This window comes from Pongo abelii, chromosome 7 (assembly GCF_028885655.2).
Source record: "Pongo abelii isolate AG06213 chromosome 7, NHGRI_mPonAbe1-v2.0_pri, whole genome shotgun sequence".
In the NCBI taxonomy this organism is placed as follows: domain Eukaryota; kingdom Metazoa; phylum Chordata; class Mammalia; order Primates; family Hominidae; genus Pongo; species Pongo abelii.
In genome coordinates this window covers 1,641,216-1,657,144 of record NC_071992.2, presented here as the reverse complement: position 1 = coordinate 1,657,144, position 15,929 = coordinate 1,641,216, and the positions used below count along the sequence as shown (strand labels likewise).

At 50.3% G+C, this 15,929-nt stretch overlaps 1 protein-coding gene across 4 annotated transcripts in view; it reads right to left on the bottom strand.

Annotated features, from left to right (window-relative positions):
* The window catches only part of ARHGEF10 (Rho guanine nucleotide exchange factor 10), a 142,263-nt gene that overhangs the window by 78,101 nt on the left and 48,233 nt on the right, over positions 1 to 15,929 (bottom strand). For 2 of the 4 annotated variants that reach the window (XM_024251597.3, XM_024251598.3), the window contains 4 exons: positions 10,536 to 10,699; positions 7,108 to 7,224; positions 4,480 to 4,594; positions 1,338 to 1,444 (listed from right to left, as the gene is read on the bottom strand). In XM_024251597.3, the coding sequence (XP_024107365.3) occupies positions 1,338 to 1,444; positions 4,480 to 4,594; positions 7,108 to 7,224; positions 10,536 to 10,699 (503 nt within the window). Of the gene's footprint in view, positions 1 to 1,337; positions 1,445 to 4,479; positions 4,595 to 7,107; positions 7,225 to 10,535; positions 10,710 to 15,929 lie in introns of those variants that run through there. The other 2 variants (XM_002818763.4, XM_063726494.1) reach the window with 2 other exon arrangements.

Genomic DNA, 15,929 nt, shown 5'->3' with positions numbered 1-15,929 from the left:
AAGAAGATGTTCAGCCATGAACCGCTTTTATAACTCCTGAGCATGAAGTGAGGTCGGTGAGCTGCACAGCATGCACAGGAGAAAGCACTAGATCCTCTGTTCCTGGTAAAGGTTGTCAACCATCCCCCTGGACGTGTGGCAGCCCAGATCACATGGCCCCAGTGAGCATAGACAGGTTAGGAGCAGGCTGTGATGGGAGAGACTGAGATCAGACATGACCCCTTCCTCGCATAGCTGGAGGACGCAGTTCTGATGATCAACCTCCTCCGAGTCCAGGCTTCCTTACAGAGTATACAAGGACGGCAAGGGGATTTGCAAGGATGAAATGCAGTGAAACACACCAGGGACTGGGCACGGGGCCTGCACGGAGCATGCACACCCATGAGTGACAGCTGCTCAACAACTGTCTCCAAGCTCTGTTGACATATTCCATCCCGTCACTCGTGTGATGCTGCTGACAAAACTAATACTTCAGTCATCGCTGTTCAATTCCAGTGAAATGTAAGCTTCCTATTTCAGCCTGGCCGATTATGAACAGCTCGCAGGTATCCCTTTTCATCTCTTTTTAAACCTGGCCAGTCACTAAGCATTTCTGTGTTGTTTTTCTTTAATCTGACAATGCTCTCTCTCACTCTCTGCCTACCTGTATCAGGGATCTCCCCAGATCCGTGGATTACACATGTGTCTGCCTATCCATCCTGGTGTCCATGATTTGCACCTCGCTGCCCATGTGGGAAACAACTCCCATCATCCCAAAGTATCAGCCCCTGCTGCTAAAGGCCTGCAAACTCGGTGCTGTCACTCTGGTTCCTCAAGTTTTCTCTTCCTTTTACCCTAAGACAATCCAATGAAAACCACTGATTTTTTCCCTTCTGCTACCAAGTTTCAGATTTCTAAGAAATGCATTATATTCAGATTTAATTAGTTACTGAAAATCTCTCATTTTCATCTCAGTCTCAGGTAGCTACATACACATACTGACCATACAAACCCACACTCTGTCTCTGTGAAAGTAAAAACTGTGTGACTGACTCCCACGAAGAATGCAAGTTCCTCCCCTTTCTCACAGTTACACTCAAGGGTGCTGTCCAAAATATTTAAGGACCAGAAGGGCCTGAGTCCAGGCCACAGCTGCTGACCAGGGTCCCCCTAGACCCTTGCTGAGCCCAGCAGTAAGCCTCTAAGTGCTGGGCCAGGAGCCTACAGTAGAGGGCCCGAGTGGATGCAGAGTTTGAGACAGCAGATATTTACCAGCCAGCATCAAACATACAAATATTTAAAAACTAGCACAGCTCTGCTGGTCAACAGCCCCTGAGTGTCAGCTCTGCTCATCTCACCTGCTGCTGAGATAAACCCTCGGGCATCGGGGTCAAGATGGCTTCCGGGTGCTTGCAGTCAACATCAATGAACAGATTCTGTTCTTCCTCAAGAGAAGATCTGTGATCTTAAAAAAAAGTCAAAATGCATGAGTTTTACATTGAAATAATATATTCAGAACACTATAGTACAGTAAAAACAATCAAATAAATATTTTGTGTAGACCTTTCAATTTTCCATGCTTACTTGACACCCAGCTATTATTAAGTTGAATTTTTAACAAATCCAATAAAATATTCTTTTCAGAGGGTAATACAGTATTTGTCTGTATTTGAAATTTTCAGTATTTAAAGTTTAACTTCAAAAGGGAGAGGTGCCATTTGAATAGCTAGATAGTAAAGTGGCAATATTTTGGAATCTTAGTCTTTTAGAATATTTCATAAATTAAATATTTTAGTTTCTTAATCTATAAAATATCACAATCAGAAACAAGGAAACACAGCTAAGAATGGCTAAGAACAGTCATTGAAAACTGAGGTGAGTCAAAAGTCATTGAAAACTGAGGTGGCACTTAGTATATTTCTTGTGTCTCTCTCACTGGATGCCTTAAGAAGCACAACTTTCCAAAACTCAAACAGTTTAAACAAAAACTAAATTCACAGTCGGGCGTGGTGGCTCACTCCCCTAATCCCAGCACTTTGGGAGACCGAGATGGTAGAATCGCTTGAGCCCAGGAGCTCAAGACCAGCCTGGGCAACATAGCAGACTCCATCTCTACAAAAAATTTAAAAATTAGCCAGGCATGGTGGTGAGCACCTGTACGTCTAGCTAGTCAGGAGGCTGAGGCAGGAGGATCACCTGAGCCCGGGAGGTGTAGGCTGTAGTGAGCTGTGGTCGTGCCACTGCACTCCAGCCTGGACGACAGACTGAGACCCTGTCTCTAAAAAACAAGAAAACGCCTACATTCATTTTTTAAAACACAGCTAACTACATTAAAGCATCCACAAAATGGCTGGAAATCAGAAAAGCACAGGCACTTTTAGAGGATAGAAACCTGAGTTTTTCTAGTTCAAAGATCCCAAACCCTGGCTGCACAGAAACATCTATCTAAGGGGCTTTAAAACCTACTGATGCGCAGACTTTTCCCTCAGAGATCAACAGATCAGCCAGGGAAGGAGGGCCTGGCACCAGCATGTTTAAAAGCTTTCTAGTTAATTCTTAGGTACAACCAGGACGAAGAATGAAATTCTGTCCAAGTGTCTCATTTTATGGCTTAGGAAACTCGGGTTGGGAGGTTAGGGATTTGCCCTTTTTGGGAGGTTAGGGATTTGCCCTTTTTGGGAGGTTAGGGATTTGCCCTTTTTGGGAGGTTAGGGATTTGCCCTTTTTGGGAGGTTAGGGCTTTGCCCTTTTTGGGAGGTTAGGGCTTTGCCCTTTTTGGGAGGTTAGGGATTTGCCCTTTTTGGGAGGTTAGGGATTTGCCCTTTTTGGGAGGTTAGGGATTTGCCTTTTTTTTTTTTCTCTCTTGAGATGGAGTCTCGCTCTGTCTCCCAGGCTGGAGTGCAGTGGCGCGATCTTGGCTCACTGCAAGCTCCGCCTCCCGGGTTCATGCCATTCTCCTGCCTCAGCCTCCTGAGTAGCTGAGACTACAGGCACCCGCCGCCATGCCCGGCTAATTTTTTTTAATATTTTTAGTAGAGACGGGGTTTCACCGTGTTAGCCAGGATGGTCTTAATCTCCTGACCTCGTGATCTGCCCGCCTCGGCCTCCCAAAATGCTGGGATTACAGGCATGAGCCATCACGCCCGGCCAAGGATTTGCCTATTAAACTGCCGCATCTCTCCAACTGACCCTCAAAAGAGTACCCCTAAACCAGAGACAAAGCACGACCTGCTCCCAGGGCCTGAGTCAGGGCTTCTCAGACTGTCCCACACACCCAGTCCCGGGGGACTCTGCCAGCCTGCAAATCCTGGCTCAGGGGCCTGGCATGGGCTCCGGGTGGGCAGTTGTGATCAGCTCCTGGGATCTGGGCCCCAGTCGGGGGGTTGCTGCTGGTAGCAGACACACTCCTTGAGGCAGTGAATGTGGCTCCAAATCCCAACTCCTCACTGGACAGAGCTGCCTGTGCTTTCCAGGGGCTGTGTAAATATGGCCACCTCCCCAAAGGCTGTCCTTTGCTGCCCTGAGCACCTCATGGCACCTCATCAGGGCACAATACTACTGCACATTTTATTAGAATGCACCTGCCCGTCTCCATCACCAAATAAACCCCTCGGGGATGCTGACAGCTTTCCCCCACCTTGTCTGAGATGCCGAGCACTTCATTAGGACTGAAAGAGGAAAAGGCCTCCTGAGTTACACCATGTCATACCAATTACAAATCATATCCGAGGCTGTTCCTTGAGGGAAAACGTGACTGTAAAGTCCCTTCCAAGTACAGATATTAGCAAATGCTACTCACGTCCTAGCACCAGACAGGCACGTTAGAAAGCTGGAGAAACAACCACGAAATGCCAGGTCAGAGTCACAGCAACCCCTGTATGACAGTGAAGTCTCAGCCACCCTCCCGTAACTCGACCTTAGGACATCCGTGCACAAAGGCTCCGAGAAGTCTTCTCGGATGGTAAATGACCCCAGCCTGCCGCTTGTTGCCGCCGTGCACGACACCTCCACACCAGCTGCCTTTTCCACACATAACTGCACAGACCACTGCGCCTTCGTGAGATGTTTAGAAAAACCTGGAAATTCTGCTGTCTACTCCAAATCTCCCCTCACCAAGGAAAAGGTTCCTGAAATCCCAGTTCAGGATGCTCACGACCTCAGTCCCTGTGGGACCATGCCCAGGAGGGCCAATGTGCTATAAATACAGAGTCCAGTGCCAAGAATCCACAGTGACAGAGGCCCCTGCACAGCCCTTCCTATGTCCAGCCAGTGATTCTCAATGATTCTCTGCTGCTGGTGCCCTCGGTCTAAAACGCCACCGCCACAGGATGGGGAGGCCGGGGTCAGCAGGGCTGATTCAGACCCAAGCACTGAGCAGGCTGGTGCTCCCCAAGGCTGTGGGAGCCTGTGTGGCCGCCCCCCACCCCGAGTCCTCCCCACAACGTGTGGCCGCCTCCCCAACCCCATGTCCTCCCCACAAGAAGACCCGCAGGCACGGACCCTGCGCGATGAGAGACTTGGTCCTGATGAAGGAGCGGCCCCTCTTCACGGCTGCCCTGGTCCTCTCCAGCCCGTCCTTGGTGCCGTCCTTCGCAGCCTTCACGAGCTTCTGCATCTGCGATGGAGAGGGAGATGTGAGAACGGGACAGCGGCAGAACCCACCTGCGACTTTCATTTGCCTGTTTTAAAAGAATACTGTCAAGTAGTCTGGTTCTTGTGAGCGCATGTGTCACGTGCAGTTCTAGGCTAGGTTTTGTTTTGGTTTTGTTGGTTGGAAAAAAGGAAAAAACAGACCTTAAAAATACAGCCCTTCCTGGACATGGTGAAACATGTTCCCTGCTCCATTTACGGTATTATATGTGATCCACTCACACAAAGGGCTACGTGGGGGTCACAGGTGAGTCACTAACATGCACAAATGTCACACAACTCGCCCTGAATTAAATGGCAAAACAACTAACTGCAGACGCTCACAGCTCCAGTTCAGCCTTTTAACCTCCCCGGGGCTTCCCACTGCACCCCATGTTGGGGCATGGCCAGCTGTTGACAGGGCCGCCTTACACGGACCCAGCCTCAGCCACGGGGCTGAATGCAAGACCCTGGCAAATGCTGCAGACACGCATGGGACACACCCGAAAGAGGGTCGGGGTACAGCATGCTGCGGATGTCAGACTCGGAAGCCATGTCCCCCTGGCCTGGGGCTCCCTGCCTCCACTTCCTCGGCCAGAGCTGTGCTGGACACTCACGGCTGCCTAGACTTAGGGGCGTCTGAGGCGTCTCCTGCCATCTGATTTCTTATTCCTTAAAAACCCAACATCTGAGGTACTAGCCACTGGACGCTGAGTGATTCGTCTTTAAAAGATGATCTCTTATGGGACAACCGATGTCCCCATCCCAGGGACCTCTCAAAGGGACCAGCAGTGCAGCTGAGAACCAGGCTCTCCTCACTCTGGGTCACATCACCGCGTGAGGGGCAGGGCTGCTGGGCACCAGCGTGCAGACAGTGTCGCTCTAGCCCTGGCCGTGTCTGCCTGCCCTGGACTTCCAAAAGCCTGAGGGCTGCCTTCCTGAAGTGTTCACCATGAACACCACACAACACGCATGGCCTCACACCCGCATCGCCTGCCCCAGCCCATCTCCATCACTTGCAAGCTGTCCCCCATCGACGGCGTTAACATCACGTCCCCCGTGGGCTCCCCTGCTCCTGCATCTCCCAACCCCACATGGGACCATGTCCTGCTGCCATTTCCTTGGCCCCTGCACCTACGTCCCCTGCCTCCCGCCTGATGCCGCAGACAGCCCTGCCCGCCTGCGCGTTTGCATCCTGCACAGCCTGTCCACATCCTGCACAGCCTGTCCACATCCTGCTCTTTCTCAACCCCAGACCTGGGCTGTGAACCCTTGGTTTTCAGCCAGCCCCATCAGGGTCCCCGGACAGAGAATCAGAGAACTGCAAACTGACAAACTGGAGGGCCGCCATGCTCCCTGAGCCCCAGAGCAGGCGAGACCCCGTGCAGAGCAGGTGAGACCTGGGGTTCCAGGTCACAGCCTCGGCCAAGTCTCCCAGCTCTCAGGGCTGACACGGGGCTGCTCTCACTAGGGGAAGCAAATGTGCTGGGCCCGGCCCTGGCTGCTTCCCCAGCCTTCCTTCCCCACTTCCCACAGTGCCCTCACCTGCTTCAGCCAGGGCACTCCCCGTGTCTGTGACAATCTCCAAACGTAGCTCACACACCCCTCCCGTGGTTCTGATGGTACCCTCCACTCCTCAGAAACCCCGCCACACTGCCTGCAGCCTCCAGCAGGTCCCACCAGACACCCTGCAGGGGAACCAGCCGGATGCTGGATGTGACGGGGTAACACAGCTCCCAGGGGGCGGCTGTAGCTTCTGATGGCCCAAGCACAACAGGGCGGATGAGCCGGCTGCTCCAGAAGCTGTGTGGAGTGCACATCCCTTTCCAGTGAGTGCCACTCAACACATATGAATGATCACAAAATACCAGCAGGATAAAAGGTCAAATTGCAGGAAACAGTACTTGACAGTGCCCTTTTAAAAGACATCGTGCAGAACAGACTGTCACGACATTCAGGTCTGGCAGTTCTCAAGCATTCCGGTCTCAGGGGTCCTGGACGCTCTTAAAAATTATGGAGAGCCCAAATGGCTTTCGTTTACCAGGGTTTTATGTATCAATATTTACTGCATTTGAAGTTAAAACGCTGAAAAATTTTGGATATTTTTATAAATGTTCATTTAAAAAATAATCAACCTATTACATGTTATCTTAAATAACATTGATGAAAAATTGCTGTATTTTCCAAAACAAACAGAAAGTGGCATTGTTGTGCATTTCTGGAAACGCCTCTCACGTAGACAGCCGGATGGCATTCCAGCAGCGTGAGGCCACAGCTGTGGAGCCTCCAGAATGTTCCTGGGTTGCCCGTAAGAGGGAGAGAGTGAAAGGCACAGAGCGTCTCAGAGTCCACGTGAGCCCCAAAGCGTCGGGGGATTCCGGGAGCCCCGGACCACCCTTTGAGAACCGCTGCTGAGACAGCAAGGACCGACCGAGCCACGCGGTTTTTCTTTACTGCCCGGCCGGCAAGTGGGGGCAGCGGCCGGGGGCAAGACTCTACCTTCAGTTCATGCTTCTGCCTGAGCTGCTGAATCTCCACCACGCCCACAGTGCTTGCCATCAAATCTCTCATCTTTTTCTCATAGTGCTCCTTTAAACGGGTTAGGTCATGAGAAAGCTACAGCATAAAGAGACACAGTCTTTTCACAAAAAGGCTCTTTTTGGTTCTTTGGGACAATTTTACATTGAGAGGATGCTGGCAGCGTCTGCAGTGGCACATCAGGCCTGTCCTGGCTGGGGGCTTCTGGGACTACATGCGAGAGTCCCCACTACTAGCCCGGTTGGTCCTTGAGAGATAAATGCACAAATAGTTGGCTGGGCGCGGTGGCTCACCCCTGTAATCCCACCACTTTAGGAGGCGGAGGTGGGAGGATCAATTGAGCTCAGGAGTTCAAGACTAGCCTGGGCAACGTGGTGAAACCCTGTCTCTATTAAAATTACGAAAATTAGCCAGGTGGGGTGGTGTGCGCCTGTGGTCCTAGCTACTTAGGAGGCTGAGGTGGGCGGATCGCTTGAGCCTGGGAAGTGGAGGCTGCAGTGAGCCGTGATGGTGCCACTGCCCTCCAGCCTGGGCGACAGAGTAAGACCCTGTCTCAAAAAAAAAAAAAAAAAAAAAAAAAAAGGAGAGATAAATGCAGAAATGAGTTAAACATGACATCAAAAGACAGACACTATCCAGACACCAGGCTAGAGTCTTCTCTGTGCTAGACAGGAGCAAATGCACGCACACACAAAATATCTGTGAAATCATTCGTTTACATTTTGGTGGAATCAAAATTATCCAATAAATAAAAATACATAAAATTATTTTTTATGTTGGCATCCAAGCAAAAGATACTTGTATTTAAACTGTACTGAAAGTGACATATTTTGGGGATGGCAGCACGGATTTTCAAGAGTCTCCAACCTGAGGTCACTTTCTAACTGACGGGACTGGGGACCGCCTGGATCCTTCTCCGTGTGGTCACAGACACTTCAGATGCACATGGCTGAGGCCCCACTGCTCGTCTCGGGGCATTTCTCATCTCACGGACACTTCAGGAAGTTTTTAATAAAATTCGAGATTTTTTGAGATGACTTTTGAACAACATATAGTTTTATTTTGGTCGTTTTTAAAATGTGACTATTTGAACGAGAAAACCTGGTGCTGCCTGCAGCACTTCCATCCTGGACAGGCCTAACCCACGGGCGCCCTGTCTGCACCCCACACAGTATTCCCATCCCCGGTCCAGGCCACTGTCCTGGCAACATGGAGGTGCAGGAGAGGCTGGAAATGCAGAGCCCGGCACTCCTGGGTTGTAATTCTGCACCACAAACCCACTGTGTGCTGGCTTTCCCCAGCTCTTCTCCCAGCAGGGAGGGCTGCTGAACCACTGGCACTGCCCGGGCAGTCAAGGGCTCCTCTGGGATATGGGTCTGCTCCAAGGCAAGGGCAGGGTCTCCTGAATTACTACCAAGGAGTGACTACTAATGCCTGTGGGCTCTTCAGTGGCCTGGCCCCTCTGTCCACAGCCCACCACAAAGGGGAAACTGAAGAGCATTTAACCCACGCTCCGAGGCACGCACCGAGCCTCCATCAGAGCCCAGCACTCTTCTTAAATCTCAGTTTAAATCTGACTCAGCTACAGCAAGCTAAATATCATCTTAGTTATCAGCTGTTAAAAACTATAATTGCAGGCCGGGTGCAGTGGCTCATGCCTGTAATCCCAGCACTTTGGGAGGCTAAGGCAGGCAGATCACGAGGTCAGGAGTTCGAGACCAGCCTGGCCAATATGATGAAACCCCGTCTTTACTAAAAATACAAAAATTAGCTGGTAGTGGAAGGTGCCTATAATCCCAGCTACTTGAGACACTGAGGCAGGAGAATTACTTGAATCTGGGAGGTGGAGGTTGCAGTGACCCGAGATCACGCCATTGTATTCCAGCCTGAGTGACAGGCAAGACTCCATTTCAAAGAAAAAAAAAAACCGAAAAACTACAATTGCGGCTTCATTGGTTGTTTAAATCGCAGTTGTAATGATGACGGTGGCAGAAAAGATCTAATTCCTGGAAGAATTTGTGAATGAAACTGGGTAGGTGAGCTGACTGCCATGATCTAGTAGATTCTCCTTGAGTTTCACGAGGCAGGTTCACAGAATATGAGAATTGTAGACAACCCATAATCACTTGTAAACCACAGGGATGTGGCAGCTATGTCCAGGAATGAAATCTCCGCTTACTGGGGGTTACTAGGGGACCGGAGGGATAACACCGGTTATCGCCAACTGTCACTATGGCGGGCATCCGGTCACCATCTCTATCAGTAACACGGGACTCGCTGGCCTCAGACGAGGACTGTGTGTGGCTTCCATCTCAGCCTCACACAGAAAGTACACAGACATCACTGTAGATGAGCACGAATCTATCCTTTTACAAATAGTCAAAAAATACTCTAACAACAAAACACCTGTGGCACGGCCCGGCACCACCAAGACCTGGGATGTGCCTCAGCTGAATGGTTCCCAGGTTCCATGACTCACAACCACCCAATTCCAGAATTCACGCCTTACAGCTCTGACATCCCACCTCGCACCCTAATCTCAAGACTTTTCCACAAAAAAAGTAAAATAAAAATTCTCTGTAAGAAAGGATCATCAGGCTGGGCGTGGTGGTTCACACCTGTAATCCCAGAACTTTGGGAGGCTGAGATGGGCAGATCACCTGAGGTCAGGGGTTCGAGACTAGCCTGGCCAACATAGGGAAACCCCATCTCTACTAAAAATACAAGAATTAGCTAGGAGTCCTGGCAGGCACCTGTAATCCCAGCTACTTGGGAGGCTGAGGCAAGAGAATGGCTTAAACCCGGGAGGTGGAGATTGCAGTGAGCTGAGGTTACGCCATTGCACTCCAGCCTGGGAGACAGAACGAGACTCCATCCCAAAAAAAAGAAAAAGAAAAAAGAAAGGATTGTCACAAGTCAGTTTAGAAGCTTTTGTCCCGTAACATCTTCTATTTTTACATCTTCCTGTTCATGCTGAACATGCTAAAGTTCAAATCTCGCTTAAAGCAAAGTGCAGATGTGCTGTGTCTTAGGGAACCCCGATCCCATCTATTCAGTGTTCTGCAAACGGTGCTACGTGCAAAGCACATAATACATTAAAACACAAGCAATTCAGAGAACAACTACTTTCTTATTCAAGGTGGTGAGCTCATTTAAGACCTTTTAAGTGGTTTATAGAAGTTTAATTTCTCCATCTTTCCATGACGATACTTAACTATATGAAACAAGAGACGTCTTCTCCTTTGCCAATATCTTATGCTTTCCCCAAACTACTTATCAGCATCTTAACAAATCACTATGAAGTACTAGGTGGATCGCAATCATATTCACAGCCCCCTGCCCGTGTTAACACGAGAGCACCGTCCCTCACACATGCACGGAACACATACTTGCTTTTTGTGGTTGCTGCGCAGGAAGGACCTGGGAATCCCATTCTTGCACTCCGAGTCACTCTGCTCTTCGTAACTTTCAAATTCGCTCGAACTCCATCCATATTCCAAGGAGCTGTTTCCACCTTCATCCCCATTCTCAACATCATCATAGATCATTTCATCTGAGTGCATAAATTCCAAAATGAAATTAAAACTTTAGAATTCCATATGGGCTGTTTTGTGCCTGTTTGTTTGTGGTTTTACCAAATCATCTAGAGCTGGGGGTAGAAGGAAATCTGAATCATGCTGAGGACCCTGCGGAGCCCCGGGCTTGCGCCATGGAAGGCACTGTGCAGCACCTCCACCACCGGGGCAGGGCCGGGGAGGCTGGGGAAAAGCACTTCAGGTGTTTCTCACAAGTGTCCCTGCCCCATCTGTACCCTGAGGACCACCTGGCTATGGGCGTCTGCCACAGTCACGCCAGATAACTTGTCAGCCTTAGAGAACTTCCCAAGAAGAAAAATCTTCCTTTATATAAACTTACAGGATGTTTTGAAAATTAGACAGAAAGAGAATTGGTGGACAGATGATAGGCAGCTAGATGGATGGTGCATTATAGAAATTTGGGTAGGTGGATGGATAGGTGGATGATACAGATATTCAAATACCAGCACTAGCAAGAAAATACAGACAGATTTTTAAATTTTCAATGCTGTGATGCTAACAAGACTTTTAGAGAATGAAAATGACATTCTTCAAACTCCCAGAATATAAGTGTCTCTCTAAATCTTTTATCAGTCACACAAGCATGAATGTTTCTTTATTTTACCTGGTTTCTTAGATATAAATAATCTCCATGCCTTAAAAATATTAAATTTATTCTTTATGCATCCAAATCATTCACTGTAACAAAACTAGGCCTTAAAAATCCTTAGTAATTAAGCACGGAGGAATATATACATCTTAGCACATAAGTAACATTCAAAGCCAACACTTGCTTTCACTGGAAATGCAAAATTAGACATGAACTTGTCACTTACAATCCTTAGATATTTCAAATTACTCTATCCTTGTAATATTTCTCCACTGACTACAAAACAGGTCCTCCAAATGTCTGATTAAAAGTTCTGGCGGGTAAACAGCAGCCTGGAAAAGCCATAAAATGCGTGAAATGAGCTCACTTTGCAGAAGCTGCAGTGCGTTCTGTGTGCCACGGGCAATGATCACCACCCGGGCACCCAGCAGCCTCAGCAACTCAGCTCAGCGGGTGAATAGGTCAAGTCCTTGCACAACTGCCTGAAATTTGGGGCCAGGCGTCATGCTGAGAGCTCACCCACATGCTCAACAGCCAAGAGTCATCCTGAGAGCCTACCCACGTGTCCAAGAGCGGAGGGGCTGCAGCCTCTACCATGTACTACGGGACTCAGAGAAAGGCACCCCTACACTCCCCAGTGTGTGTCTCCACTGTTCCTCCAGCCTGTCTGAGAACCTCCACCCCCTACACGCCTTGGTGTGTGTCTGCACTCTCCCTCCAGACTGTCTTAGAACCTCCATCCCCTACACGGCCCCGTGTGTCTGCACTGTTCCTCCAGCCTGTCTTAGAACCTCCACCCCCTACACACCCTAGTGTGTGTCTGCACTGTTCCTCCAGCCTGTCTTAGAACCTCCATCCCCTACACGGCCCCGTGTGTCTGCACTGTTCCTCCAGCCTGTCTTAGAACCTCCACCCCCTACACACCCTGGTGTGTGTCTGCACTGTTCCTCCAGCCTGTCTTAGAACCTCCATCCCCTACACGGCCCCGTGTGTCTGCACTGTTCCTCCAGCCTGTCTTAGAACCTCCACCCCCTACACACCCTAGTGTGTGTCTGCACTGTTCCTCCAGCCTGTCTTAGAACCTCCACCCCCTACACACCCTAGTGTGTGTCTGCACTGTTCCTCCAGCCTGTCTTAGAACCTCTACCCCCTACACGGCCCCGGTGTGTGTCTGCACTGTTCCTCCAGCCTGTCTTAGAATCTCCACCCCTTACACACCCCGGTGTGTGTCTGCACACTCCCTCCAGACTGTCTTAGAACCTCTACCCCCTACACGCCCTGGTGTGTGTCTGCACTGTTCCTCCAGCCTGTCTTAGAACCTCCATCCCCTACACGGCCCCGTGTGTCTGCACTGTTCCTCCAGCCTGTCTTAGAACCTCCATCCCCTACACGGCCCCGTGTGTCTGCACTGTTCCTCCAGCCTGTCTTAGAACCTCCACCCCCTACACACCCTGGTGTGTGTCTGCACTGTTCCTCCAGCCTGTCTTAGAACCTCCATCCCCTACACGGCCCCGTGTGTCTGCACTGTTCCTCCAGCCTGTCTTAGAACCTCCATCCCCTACACACCCTGGTGTGTGTCTGCACTGTTCCTCCAGCCTGTCTTAGAACCTCCACCCCCTACACACCCTGGTGTGTGTCTGCACTGTTCCTCCAGCCTGTCTTAGAACCTCCATCCCCTACACGGCCCCGTGTGTCTGCACTGTTCCTCCAGCCTGTCTTAGAACCTCCATCCCCTACACACCCTGGTGTGTGTCTGCACTGTTCCTCCAGCCTGTCTTAGAACCTCCACCCCCTACACACCCTGGTGTGTGTCTGCACTGTTCCTCCAGCCTGTCTTAGAACCTCCATCCCCTACACGGCCCCGTGTGTCTGCACTGTTCCTCCAGACTGTCTTAGAACCTCCATCCCCTACACACCCTGGTGTGTGTCTGCACTGTTCCTCCAGCCTGTCTTAGAACCTCCACCCCCTACACACCCTGGTGTGTGTCTGCACTGTTCCTCCAGCCTGTCTTAGAACCTCCATCCCCTACACGGCCCCGTGTGTCTGCACTGTTCCTCTAGCCTGTCTTAGAACCTCCATCCCCTACACACCCTAGTGTGTGTCTGCACTGTTCCTCCAGCCTGTCTTAGAACCTCCATCCCCTACACACCCTAGTGTGTGTCTGCACTGTTCCTCCAGCCTGTCTTAGAACCTCTACCCCCTACACGGCCCCGGTGTGTGTCTGCACTGTTCCTCCAGCCTGTCTTAGAACCTCCATCCCCTACACGGCCCCGTGTGTGTCTGCACTCTCCCACCAGCCTGTCTTAGAACCTCTACCCCCTACACGGCCCCGGTGTGTGTCTGCACTGTTCCTCCAGCCTGTCTTAGAACCTCCATCCCCTACACACCCTAGTGTGTGTCTGCACTGTTCCTCCAGCCTGTCTTAGAACCTCCACCCCCTACACACCCTGGTGTGTGTCTGCACTGTTCCTCCAGCCTGTCTTAGAACCTCCATCCCCTACACGGCCCCGTGTGTCTGCACTGTTCCTCCAGCCTGTCTTAGAACCTCCACCCCCTACACACCCTGGTGTGTGTCTGCACTGTTCCTCCAGCCTGTCTTAGAACCTCCATCCCCTACATGGCCCCGTGTGTCTGCACTGTTCCTCCAGCCTGTCTTAGAACCTCCACCCCCTACACACCCTGGTGTGTGTCTGCACTGTTCCTCCAGCCTGTCTTAGAACCTCCATCCCCTACACACCCCGGTATGTATCTGGACTGTCCCTCCAGAGGTTATAAGGAAACTCCATCCCCTACTTCCTTGCATCCACCTCTGGACTTCCAACTTTTCTGGTCTATACAAAACAAGTCCGCACAGACATGGTTTTTATACATGTTACCTTTTTCACCTCAATTAGATTTTCAGCCCTTTGAGAGTTGGAGCTGCATTTTCTGTATTCAGCACAGCAGTTGGCAAGAGTCTAATCAATCAATCTAGTTCTCTCAGTGCCTTGTTAAGGCTCCTGGGACCTAGCCACAGCATCAGGCATGTTTAGATGCCTTTACCTTAGCTCTATTACAACTCAGGCTATTCAGATCTATGAAAAATGGGTGGTTTTCAATGTTTTAGAAACACAATTGCTGTTCTGGCCCCCAGCAAACACTGAACTTCCAAGGACTTTGAAGGGTCTTGCTAACCATCAATTCAGTGAATTACTTACGTCCTCTTGAATGCCTGGCTGGCAGATTCGTGGTTCTAAAACTGGACGTTAAATCCAGTCACCCTGGCACGTGTCTTCTGACCAAGCCAGTGACCAGGCAGCGCCATCGACTTATTGTCCTTGATGACAATCTTGTCGTCAGCCCTTAGCCCTGCGTATTTAAAAAGTGGCCTATGGAAGCATTGGCTGCACAGTGAGCATACCTAATGCCACTCAATCGTACTTGCTGAACTGGCTGAAATGAATATTTACATATACCTGACACAATAAAAAAAAAAGAAAAAAGTGGCCCTGTGTGGCCTCCATAACATCTAGTAAGGAATTCTCCCATATTCTCCTTGTGTTCTGAGAGCCCCGAACTCTAAACAAGTGAGGAAATGCGGGTGCACTACCCCGCAGCACCTCTCAACGCAACTAGGAAATGCGGGTGCACTACCCCGAGGGCACCTCTCAACGCAACAAGGAAATGCGGATGCACTACCCGGCGGGCACCTCTCAACGCAAAGAGGAAATGCGGGTGCACTACCTCGCAGGCACCTCTCAACGCAAAGAGGAAATGTGGGTGCACTACCCCACGGGCACCTCTCAATGCAACAAGGAAATGCGGGTGCACTACCCCGCGGCGTCTCTCAACGCAACAAGGAAATGCGGGTGCACTACCCCGCGGGCTCCTCTCAATGCAACTTGATGCCGGCACACTGTCACTTTCTCCTCTTGATTTTTGCTCACCATGGCTTCTGAGTTCTTATAAATATACACACATATAATTTCCTCGTTTTTCTGCTGCTGTGCTATGGGTGGTTTACTGGATACTTCTGCACGGTGCCCTCCTGCAGCCACCAGGCTTTCCCGTCTCCCGCTCCTCACAACAGCTCTGCACAGAGCATCCCACAGGGCCGGAAACTCGCTCCCTGCCCCACCACTGCTATGGATGGCCTGCCCATTAACTCCAGCTTGTGCTGTCCTTACAAAGGGGACACACTGGGCCTCGCTGACGGCTGGACTTCCACAGTGTGCAGGGTTCTCAGTCACCAGACCACGCCTTCTGTGAGGAATGCCCGACGTGGCCGGACAAATTACCCCAAAATGCATTTCAAACTTGTTTTTACAGCAACTAACCTTTGGTCCTCACTTTATTTGTGGCACATTTACCTGCAAGCACCTAGGAGTTTTCCTGATCAACAGGATGAAATCACCCTGTCTCCATGACAGCAGGCACACCTCCATCTAGTACTCGGTATGTAACTGCCCAAAACATATTTGGGGAATGAATAAATTAACAAATGCCTTGAGCTCCTCCCCATTACGCTTCCGGTAGATTTTAAGAACACGTCCTTAATTCAGCTAAGTGAGTTTCCTTCTATTAGGAGTTTTTAATGTTGGATGGTCACTGAATCTCA